Genomic DNA, 12,259 nt, shown 5'->3' with positions numbered 1-12,259 from the left:
GAATAAAGCACACATTCTGTCTACACTATCTTTTTCATGTCTTCAAGTTGGTATGCATTCCTTTTAAATTAAACAAGTTGAATGGGATCAAAGTTCTTAGAAACCAGTGTTGAATTCAGCTTCAGTAATTGCAGTTGCTGTTGCTGACTTCTCTCATTGTGGACTTTTAAATGTGAGAATTTGGAAAAGAAAAGATACTAGTGATTAGATACCTAGATAATGTGTTAATCAGCTTTTTCATTCCTTGGACCAACCACTTGTTATTCAAAACTAGAATTTATTTTGCCTCAGCTTCAGAGGTTTCAGTACATAGTCCCTTGCTTTGTTGTTTCTGGGCCTGTGTGAGGCAGAGCATCATGGATTCAGGAACAAAGGGCCAGAGAATGAATATGCCTTCCCCCTTTCATTCCAGATAAGCCCTCCCCTGTATTGTGTGCAGGAGCTCTCATAGATATATCTAGACATCTTAGTGATAGATCAATTTATTCAGACTGTCAATAAAAATTAACCATCACGGTGTAGTTTTAGACTTTCAAATAAAAAAAGGAATATACCAAAAATTGATTTGAGTTAGAGTTGGGCTCAGTGCCAGGTCTATTGTTTTTGCATCCACTCAAGGAGATGGCTTTGGTTTGCAGATGGTTTTGATGGAAGATAAGATACCCAGTACTTTTCTTCTTTGATTCTTCCAACGAAAACAAAACACAAGAAACATAATGCTTATTTGAAAAAAGAAAATATCCCTCCCTCTCTCTGAAATCTGGGAGTGGAACATGCCTAAGGGAGGGTACCCCTCCCCCTGTCTGAAACTTGCCCTCACTCTCGAGAGAACAGTCAACGTTTGTTATTATTTCAGTGGTTTGGGACTAGAACCATTTCAGTCCATAAAATGTGTTCTTGACTTAGAAACATTCTGAGGAATCTATCTCCCATCTGAATATATCTGAGTAATAAGATATATGTGCCAGCATGTTAGTCTGTCTTTTGGTCCTGTAATATTGCGTAGTATATAGCCAGAGAAATCGTAGAGTAGAGTTGTTCGTTCCTGGAATGAGAGTTTCCAAACTCAAATGATAGTTGATATTCGGGCTTCTTTATACCTTGCTTGGAAATCCAGGGATGGACTTAATTAAAATGACCAGTTGAGAATAAAAAGTAACTAGTGGGCTACTGTGTGGATTTTCTTAGAAATACAGTCTTAATGTTTAACTTTTTTTGATGTTTGTTAAAGAAAAATTATAATGTTAACTCATGAACTAGAAGGGTAAGTTAACATTCTAAAAATGAGTCATTTTTAGAATGACTCTTTCTGTCTGATCTTTGTCAATTTTATGCAGAAATGGAAGGTGTAGAAATGAAAAAGAATTGTTTAATAGAGTGCCTGCTATGAGGTGTTTTTTTTTTTTTGTCAGTGAGTAGGTACATATATATATTTTGTATGTCCTTTATATTTACTCTCAACCTTTAAAAAAAATGTAACTGTATAACTTACTCCTCCATTCATGCAGATCTACACATAAAGATACTTTGTCTGCTGGTATGGTTAATGTTAATGTTCACATCAACCATTTGCTGAAAGAATGGAGCCTGTGTCTCGCCACTGACCCTGCCCTTTTAGATTATCGTGCAGCCTCTCGCTGAATCAGGAGCTCACTGATTTGACTAGACTGCCAGGCTGACAAGCTTCAGGGATTTGCTCTGTGGCCCCCACCTGCTGCCTGGCACTGTCATGCCTGTCACCATGCCTGACTTCCCACCTAGGGGGTGGGGATCTGAACTCAGATGTCCTGCATCAACTCCTGTGCCAATTGGGACATCTTCCTAGCCCTAAAGGCTCACTCTTAGGGTATCTTTCTGAACTTTTTCTCTGTTCTGTTTCTCTTTTATATGATTTATCCCATCTTTTTATTACATATCTTTATATTTATTCACTTTTGCTTCTTTTTTCTTTCCCTGGCCTGAGGTTAGAGTAAATTTTATTATTGTTATATTATCAAATCTGGGTCAGCCTAACACGTAGTAGACACTTAATAAATGCTTGTTTCTCCTGCTAGTCTAGTAGCACATTTTTTTTTTTTTTTAAAAAAATTATATTTAAGTACACTGTAGCTGTCTTCAGATACACCAGAAGAGGGCATCAGATCTCATTACAAATGGCTGTGAGCCACCATGTGGTTGCTGGGATTTGAACTCAAGACCTCCAGAAGAACAGTCAGTGCTCTTAACCGCTGAGCCATCTCTCCAGCCCCCTAGTAGCTCATTCTTTATTGCTGCCTAGTTCTCATATACTTACTGCATACATAGTGAATGAATACATACTAATGGAGTATTAAATGTCAGAGGGCTCAGCTGCTACTACTGAAACTGTTTCTGTCCTTTAGATTAAATTATTAAAAATTATTACTTAAATTTGTTTTGAGGTCTGAACAAGTGGCAGTTCTAGATGTGCCTGTCTGAGTGAACTCTAAAATGCCCCTTGCTTTGGTTTCTAATGTTGCTGTAGGTTTTCCTTGAGAGAAGCATCTGTGTTTGCCTGAAGAGAAGAGGGACTACTTTGTATGGTTCACACCTAAGCATATGTGCACTATTTAAAAATATCTTTGTTTAGTAACATTGTAGATTTTTATTCTGCCCTCACTTGTTTGAAGTGGTTTCCTTATTTGCTCATTTTGTCTATATTCTACTTTAAATAATATAAGCAGTCCAGCTCTTTCAGTAACTTACTTTGATTTCTGGGCATTGAAATTTATCTTGATTGTTTTTGTTTGTTTTTTTGAGGCAAAAACATAGGCTTAGCCCTCCACATAGTCCGGGTAGGCTTAGCCCTCTACATAGCCCTGGTTGGCTTAGCCTTCCACATATCCTGGGTTGGCTGTCCTAGAACCCATCATGTAGATCCTGCTGGTCTTCATCTTACAGAGATCTGATTGTCTCTGCCTCTCCAGTGCTAGGGTTAAGGTATTAACTACCCCACCCAGCTTGTTGCTGTTTTGAATAATTTCATAAAATCTTGATTTTGGTTGTACAACAGGTTTTAACAATTTCATACCAATCTCAAGAATTTTCTAAGTATAGTGTTTTACAACACAGAAAAATGAATAATATATATTAAGCATTTAGGCAATAGTAAAAATTTATGGCAGTGAAAATGGCTACTAACGGTAATGGCAATTAGGTAAATGAAAAGTTATGAAGTGTATAAAGTATTTACCTTAGAGTTGAAAGAGACTCTAGAATAATTGTATCCTACCATCTGTCCATCTTAGAAGAATGAAGACAGATGGCAGTGGCTTGCTCAGAGCACAGGAGTTGCTGATGGCTGAGCTAGAACTTACTTCAGGTTTCCTTGTAATGAAATGATGGGCAGATGTTGGTTATCATGTAAGTGCATACAGCTTGTGGAATTATAATTGTCCACGAATACTCTGGATTTCATTTTAGTTCATGGAGCAAAAATTGAGGTGTATGAAGTTTACCTTGACAAAAGTACAATATTTTTCCACTCTGTATTTAATGGGAACAAAAATGCCTTTGATTTATACTGTAGTATTTTATTAGATGTCTATGTAATTTTCTGTTTAATCCATGAGTGATAGACCAAAAAGAAATATGTGGTACAGTCATTTCTTAGAAGCAGCATGCTTCCAGCATGGTCTCCGAACCTGTCATAGTGTGGACAGACATGAAATACTAAAATGGAGAGTAACTGTTTATAAAGCTTATTTAGTAGTTGGGCAGGATTAGTGTGTGTGTGTGTGTGTGTGTGTGTGTGTGTGTGTCTGTTGTCTGTCTGTCTGTCTGTTGTCTGTCTGTCTGTCTGTTGTCTGTCTGTCTGTCTGTGTCTGTGTCTGTGTCTGTGTAGCATAGACACCTAGAATGAGTCCTTTAGAGATGTGTTAGATTTTTAGAGTCATTGCTGTGTGGTAGACCGGGTGAATGGAGGACTTTTGTCCCAAGCAGTCTGAGGGGCTTTGCTTTGTGGAGAGAAGACTATCCCTGTGAAAACTCAGAGTGTGAACTGCAGACAAAAGGGCCATGGGCTTTTATGTTTATTCTTGGGATTGAGGACATTGCTTAATTGGAATAATTATTAAATGTGGATTATGCTATGAAGATCAGCGTTTCAAAAGTTTAGGTATTTTAAAGCTATGCTTATCTCCTATTTCTGTGCAAATCTTCACCCCCTCCCCCATTAAAAGCACATATCCATTCTCGTTTGGGAATTCCCAAGTTTTCTTGATGTTTATGGAGTTTTTATCTTGGGACATCTGACAGTGGTTTGGTGTGGGCTATGGAAGGTTTTCTCCTCACTTGTGGAAGTATTCTGGTGGTACTGGTGGTTAGGAGCCATGTTTTGAAAAGCTCCGCTCTAAGGTTGTACTAAATCGTTAAGTTCATTGGTTTTTGGTTCTAGATGCCTTTGAGAGTCTGGAGAAAGTTTCACTAGATGGAAAATATGTGCACGTTTACATGCAATTTTAGATGACCTGTCTTGGCTTGACTAAAACCTGGCGGAGGAAGAGGAGAGGAGATTAGCGATATATGCTATCCATGTTCATCTGTTCCAGGGCAAACTAGAATTCACTTTCTTTTTTATTTTAATCTTTATAATTAATTGTGACTTTGTTTATAAAGCTATTCCACTAAGTATTCCAGATTGGAACACTGATTTTTCTACTTGTGACAAGTTTACTTGGTTTTGAAATGTTAGTGGATGTGTTCTTCTTACAAACAACCAAACCTTCACATTTCTGGTAGACTGGAATTTGTATGCTAACTGCAGAATACATGAACTCTTTGGTTACAGACGACAAATAGACTATAAAATGCAAGTGTTAATACAGCATCGCAGTAGTGAAGCAGGGCTTAAGAAGATGTGTCTCATTTGGACTTGGTTGACTAGAATGAGAAGTGTTTTCTAGTAACCTGGTCCTGTGTTTGAATCAGTGGCTTCCTGACTTTAAGGATGGCGATGTCAACACTGGCTCACCTGTTTGCTTTTTTTTTTATTCATAATAACACACACTTTGAGGTATTCTCTGTACTGTTGCCATATAAGGTAATTTCCCCCTAACTTTTGGGTAAAATTGCTTACAGTTTGACTCACAAACTAAAAAATAGAACATAGTTAAAGTGCTTGAATGAGTCAGAGTCTAGTTCTTTTATTCAGAAAGGATGTCAGTGATTGCTTGCCAGCTTTGCTGCTCCACTGTTCCAACCTACAAAAAGCCAAATCATTTTATTTCAAAGAAAGAGACTTTCAATGCAAAGCAAGCTCTGAATTTAAAGGGATACTCCATTAGACATCTCTGTTAGTCTACTGTCTGTTGCTGTAACAAGATATTTGATTTGGGGTACTTTATGGAGGTAAGAATTTGATTTTGCTCATAGTCTTAGAACACATCAAATCTCTGGGCATGGATGTATAAATTTTCTAGGGTTTGATAGTATAACTAGTTATTTCAATAAATGAAGCAAAATATAGGCATTTAACTAAAGCAGCATTAGCAAACTTTCAATTTAAGAGAATGAAAGTTCAGGATTACGTTATACCTTGATGAAGGCCTTCTAGTTTGGGTAGACATGTGATGGATTAGCATTATCTGGTGACTCTGTAGGCACAAGTCATGTGGCAAGATAGGAAGCCAGAGAGAAGGGCTGAACCCAGTCTTGCTCTTCTATTAAATACCCATTCTTTGGATTGCTTTCACAGTAATTAATCCCTTCTGAGAGGACAGTGCACCCAGCAGTACTTCTAGTGTGTGGACCACAGCCACACCTTAGCAGTTTCCAAAGCAGCGACAGCCATTAAAAAGTGATCTTTAGCATCATTTGAGGACTAGTTCCTGTACAGATAATATACTATAACGTAAGACAGAACACTACATGCTCTACTGTAATATTGTAAGATAGATTAAAAAGGATTAGAGTGACAGCAATCCAGTTGGGATTTTAGAAGCCTTAGGTACATTTTTTTTTTTTTTTTAAACAACACTTCATGATTGTTTCATTCCTTTTGCTTTGTTTATTTGTTTGTTTGGTATATGATCTGCTAGTTCAGTGGTTCTCAACCTTTCTAATGCTGTGACCCTTATTACAGTTCCTCATGTTGTGGTGACCCCTAACCATAAAACTTTTTTGTTGCTACTTCATGACTGTAATTTTGCTACTGTTATGAATTATAACGTAAGTATTTGTGTTTTTCAGTGATCTTAGGCGACATTGGTGAAAGGGTTATTTGATCTCTAAAGGAGTTGTGACCCACAGGTTGAGAATTACTGCTCTAGCTGCTAATAGAACCCCTCTTGCATTTTATTTATAATACTAATAATGCTTTGGTGGCATTCACTCAGCATTGGCAAGAAAACAAGTTCTCTGTTGTAGGTGTGGCATTTTTACATTCTTACATGTTTCTGAGAGTCAATGGAACAAGCTACATCTTAGTGCCCTGAGAAATACACTGGAGATAGGCTTTTAGAAAATTTTCACTATAGACTCATGTTTTTGTATTTAGTTTTTAATTTCTGTAATAGAGATAGTAGATACTGGAAAATATATTTTAAAACAAATTAAACATTATTCATTAATTAGATTAAAAAACATTACCTTTTCCAGTTCTTTGCCTCAAGAAAATCCTATTCATCAGATAAATGAAGCTTTTTAGCATTCTGCTGCCCTAAACCTTTTTCCCCCTATGTTTTGGTGATTGCTGTTTAAAAAAAAACAATAGCTTTTATTTTTCCATGGTTTGGTTCTCATGGTTTTTGACATGGGAAACTTCTGTTAGCGTTCCTTTCTGGAGCAATCATATTTATTGTTCCTTTTTTACACTGACTATGTCTGTGGCATTCCTGCCATACTGGCGGTGCTAGGGTCATGTGTTTCCAAGCATTCCGTATTTATTGAAAATATGCAGAAAGCAGAAAGCTATGACTTGGTAATGTCTTCTACTTGTTACCCTGCATATTTATTATAGGGCACTTTCAAAAACTTATTTTTTTTAAACTAACAGCAAGTGCTCTGTTTAGTGAAATTGAAATGTTGTTTTATACATATTTAAAAGCTGATTTCTTATGAATTTTGCTTTACATATTTTAGTAAATTGTGTCTGTGTGGTATTTTTTGACTTTTTAAACTACTAGCCAATTCTCAATGAAATAAAAAAAAAAAGTTTCTACTTTTTTTTTTTTTTTTTTAAAGATTTTATTTATTATATGTAAGTACACTGTAGCTGTCTTCAGACACTCCAGAAGAGGGAGTCAGATCTTGTTACGGATGGTTATGAGCCNTCTTCAGACACTCCAGAAGAGGGAGTCAGATCTTGTTACGGATGGTTATGAGCCACCATGTGGTTGCTGGGATTTGAACTCCGGACCTTCAGAAGAGCAGTCGGGTGCTCTTACCCACTGAGCCATTTCACCAGCCCAAGTTTCTACTTTTTATTGAGCATTTCTTATAATTTGGAAAGGTGGATTTCATTAGTGGATTCTAGGACAGTCACTTCTGTAACCAAGCTTTGCACAGTTAGCAGCTGGAGTAGATGGTGACTTTAAAGGATGCTCTAAGGAGGTAGGCTGCTGTGTGTCTGTGCACAGATGTGACAGGATGTGGTCACCTTCAGGAATCATAAGGAACTTCTTAGTCGGTAAGATGGTTTGCTAACCAGCATCTCTTGGAGATAGTTACCTTGGTAGTTTGCCTGTCCCAGGTGTTTTCATTTCAGTCTTATAAAGATGCAGCCAGGCTTTTTCTTTTTAATTAAAAAGTTCTAGGAAGAAACCCTGCTGGAACCATGTATTTGTAAGGAAACTAAAGACTTTAGTGACTCACAGTTACTAATTGTATTTAAGTTCTTAATAAAATTGTTAAGTAAATTAGGAAGTTACACTATTGCACTGTACGTCTGTCTTGCCAGGCTGGTCACTGTTCTAACTTACAAGGTTCACAGCTGGGGAAGATGGATACCTCCTTTTCTTCTTGGTATAATGGAGCAATGGTGTCCTTACTAGACACTAGAGACCAGAAATAAAGACCTTGTCCCAGAAATGGGTAACTTTTAAAGTTGCTGGGGTAGCAGTTACAGCACTATGAATGCTGGCCAGTAGGAACGAAGCTTTTAGATCAGTTCCAGTTTTATTTCTCCATGTTCTACGACTTGAGTATGTGGTGTTATCAGAGGGTCTTACTGTCACACAGCCTAGCTGTTCATCAACTGATAAATAGAGAATAAAAATATGGTATATTATTACTTATTACTTGGCTATTAAGAAAATTAAAGTTAGCAGGTAAATGAGTGGAGCTTGAGAAATCCTGATTGAGATAAACCAGGCCAATAAAAATAAACATTGTATGTTTTCTTTCACTTATGGGGTGTTGGCTTTGACTCTTTAAATATGTGATTTTTCATTTGGAATACTCACAAGCATCAGAAAATTACTAAGGGACCATAGGGAAGGTTCGTTTAAGAGAAGAGGAATAGAAGGCACTAGTATAAAGGTTTAATTGAAAGTATAGAAGCCGGGCCTGGTGGCGCAGGCCTTTAATCCCAGCACTCGGGAGGCAGAGGCAGGCGGATTTCTGAGTTCGAGGCCAGCCTGGTCTACCAAGTGAGTTCCAGGACAGCCAGGGCTATACAGAGAAACCCTGTCTCGAAAAACCAAAAAAAAAAAAAAGAAAGTGTAGAACAAGGAGAGATAAATTAGGGCTGGGGAGGGGAAGGCAGAAGAAGATGGAAACTGGGAGGGATAAAGAACACTTAAAGATTTTTCAAAGATCTCATATGAAAACCCATTATGAAGTTACCCTAAACCGAAGCCTACTAGAACAACAGAAGCTAACAAATAAAGACCTAGTTTTTGAGTTGCTGGCCATTGAGGTTGCAAAGACCTGCAAACATTGCAGGCTATTGCCAGAGATCTTAGTTACCCTCCAGAGCTTGACAGTTCATTTTTCTCCTGTGAATAGTGTGGTAAGAATGTGTGAGCTATACAGAGGACAATTTTACTTTGGGTTGCCATTCTGGAGGTCCAGAGTTGAAGGACTATACCTGGTGATGGCATTCTTTTTGACAGAGCCCCATGGGTACAAAGAGGATGTCACTTGGGAAGGCAGGGATGGTGGAGCAGGTTCCATTTCTGTTCTTTTTATAACAGCCATCAGGATTTCATCTTGGGAGCCCTCTCCTAATTACCATATTGGATACTAATCACAAAGGGCTAAACTCCAAACGTCATAGATTAAATTTTATCAGTATCTTACAATGGAGATTAAACCACAGCAACTAAGGCCTTGGGAGCACATTCATACCATATTTAAACTTCAGCAAGCACCGTTTTGGGAATGTGACTGGAGGAAAGGAGATGAAAGCCCAGGAAGACTGAGGTGAAAACTTTTGTGGTAGGCTAGTAGACAACTAGGTAAGATGGAGGTGAAAGATGATCATCGTGGGGTCAGATGAGTAGAATAGGACTGATAACATTTAGTTATTTCTTACTGTGGTACTCAGGAAAGGGGCGGAATTCATGAAGCTGCATGAGATTTCTGTGTTCCGTGATCTGAAGGTAAGGACAAGATAAAGACAGGTTTGAGAGGAAATGCTGAGAAGTCAGCTGTAAACATTTTGAGACTATGGTAGGGTCTCAGCATAGTAGGCATAAGCAGTCAGTACAGCAGTTTATATTTTAATCCTGTCTTTGGTGTAATTATATTCTTTCTGCATCCTGTATTGCTTTTATATGTGTTAGAAAGACAATATTTAAATTGCTTCTGACTGTATTTAGAACAGATGCCACAGGATTCAGTTTCTGTGTTTTAAGACTTCTGTATAAGAAAACTTAAGGTAATTGAGCTAGGTTTCTGTTTCTGTTTCATTTTACTTGTAAGCTTGCCCCCTTGACCAGAATAAAGTCTAGGATGATTTGTTTAATTTATAGTTGTCTTCATCCAGACTCTGAATTGCAATATATTTGATTATTTTAATAGAGAATATCTGTCCTTTTTTTTCCCCTGGGCTATATTCTTGTTTTCTGATGACACCTGTAACTTTGTAATATAGTTTCCATATAGATGAACTTTAAAAATTGTGTAGGATAGAGAAGACCTTTAAGATCATCTGAATACCTTCTACATTTCTCATGATAGCTATCTGAGGTCACGGGAATAGTAACAGCTAGCATTTATTGAGTTATAGTATCTCATGTTATCTATTGTAACAGTCCTTTAAGTGAGTGAATTGACCTCCAAATCACATATAAAATAATGGCATGACTGAATCAGCAACCATTTCTCTTATAAATGTGCTTCACAGTTTCAATAATGTAGTTTTATGCAGTAGAGATGAACAGTAAATATATTTTCTATTAGAGTAAATGTTTTCTTTGATATTTAAGTTAACAACGAGAAATACTATTACAGTAGCTTACTTATTACTTAGTGCAGTGAAATCATGTTAGTTACTGAGTAGAATGCATGTTCTGTGAAAGTCTGTGATGGGATGACGCATAAGCCCAGATCCTGTTTGTCAGTTTATCTCTCGGCACTGTTTTCCTGAATTTTAAATATAAATGATTATTTTTGTGTATTGGGATCGGTCTGCTTTAAGGAAAGAATTTAACAACTGATAATATTGAAAACCTAAATGAACATAATATATTGTATTTATTCCTTTGCCCATTAATCTATAGCAGTTCGAATTTTTTCTTTCTTTCTTTGTTTTAATTAGTATTTTTTACTAAATTTTTCCTTAAAGCTTTTTAAAAATTACTGTGGTAATGGAAAAATGTTTGTAACTAACTTATTTAGTTAACTATGTATTTTTAAGTATGCAATTAGGCTGTATTAATTGAATATATTCATAGTGTTCATAGTCATCATCCCTGTTTATTGAAGAATTCATTATTCCAGTGGAATCTCAGTAATATCTTACTGGTTGTCTTCTGATTTTGGCCTGGTCTCATCTGTCTTAATCTGCTAATCTGTTGGATGCTAAGCTTGCCATTGGGTTAAAATGGTTTCTTTTGTTTGCATTTGTTTCATATTTCTAAATATTTATGAAAACTGCATTGTTTTTCTATATATTGTCATTTTGTATTTGCTTTCCTGAGACCATGAAACATATTTGCAACTTGTAAGAAGTAAACTAAGTGATGTAAACCATCAGATATTTTTATTGAGTAACCAAAGAAACACTGGGAGTTGAGGACTGATACACAAAAACCGTCTGGCAGTCTCAAATCAGCATTTCCTTCCCTTCCTGTTAGATGCCCTGAGCAGGAAGCACACCCAGTATGAAAGACACTTGGGCTGTGATCTAAAAGAAGTTATCCCCAAATGCGGATGTAAGCTGGACTCCAGAGGAGGCTGCCAAGATCCTCCTTTCATGTTTTGTACAGACAGAAAGACAACGGTTTAGAGTTTTAAAAGTGTATTTTTAATAGTAATATACTTTGTTTTACATTCTATTCTTTTTCTTTTCTATTCTATTCTTTTTCTTTTGCTAAAATGAGAATTTTTCATGGATACTTGACTTCTCTTTCTCTTTTTTAGCAACCACACAGTACTGTAGTATAGTAAATAAATGATGAAATTGTTTGAGACCATTTTCTAATTTTGTTTGTTTTATAACAGAGAATTTAAGAAAAAAAGCATGAAAATCACTTCAATTGTGACCTCTCTTATCAAGCAAGATAATTTTATGATGCTCCAATAGTATATTAATGCACCTTTTTTGTGTGAAAAAAATTTATATGTATTTTTGTATGAAAAAATTTTTGTATGTTTTATCTGCGTGAGTGTTCTTATATTTTAAACAGTGAGGTTTCTAATGAGGTCTGTTTATTGCAGCTGAAGGATGGTGGCAAGGCATCTCAGGCACATGTCAGAATAGGCGACGTGGTTCTCAGCATCGATGGGATCAGTGCACAGGGAATGACACATCTTGAAGCCCAGAACAAAATTAAGGCTTGTACGGGCTCCTTGAATATGACTCTACAAAGGTAAGAGAGAACCCAGCCCTGGGAACATGCTTCTGTGTTTGCTTCATACCGTGTTCAACGCAGATTCTCTACTGCTGTTTCAGGTAGATGTATTCAGAGTATGATGGGTATGTGCCACGAGAACTGATGAAAGATGTGGGGTATTCATGACTTCATGACTTCATAAACATTGGTCGTATGGTCGTATGTTTTTTGAGAATTCAAGAATTCTTGAAGTTTCTCACTAGAGCTCAGGCTAAGAATTCTTTTTTTTTTTTTTTTTTTTT

General features: G+C 36.8%; 1 protein-coding gene across 9 annotated transcripts in view; it reads left to right on the top strand.

Moving 5' to 3' along the window:
- Positions 1-12,259, top strand: part of Pdlim5 (PDZ and LIM domain 5) — a 160,782-nt gene that overhangs the window by 31,951 nt on the left and 116,572 nt on the right. For all 9 annotated transcript variants that reach the window (XM_021197106.1, XM_021197100.1, XM_021197101.1 and 6 more), the window contains exon 3: positions 11,842-11,993. In XM_021197106.1, coding sequence (XP_021052765.1) covers positions 11,842-11,993 — 152 coding nt within the window. The remainder of the gene's footprint in view (positions 1-11,841; positions 11,994-12,259) is intronic.

Source organism: Mus pahari, chromosome 4 (assembly GCF_900095145.1).
Source record: "Mus pahari chromosome 4, PAHARI_EIJ_v1.1, whole genome shotgun sequence".
Classification (NCBI taxonomy): domain Eukaryota; kingdom Metazoa; phylum Chordata; class Mammalia; order Rodentia; family Muridae; genus Mus; species Mus pahari.
The sequence above is the reverse complement of the archived record's forward strand: the minus strand, read 5'-3'. Positions and strand labels throughout refer to the sequence as shown.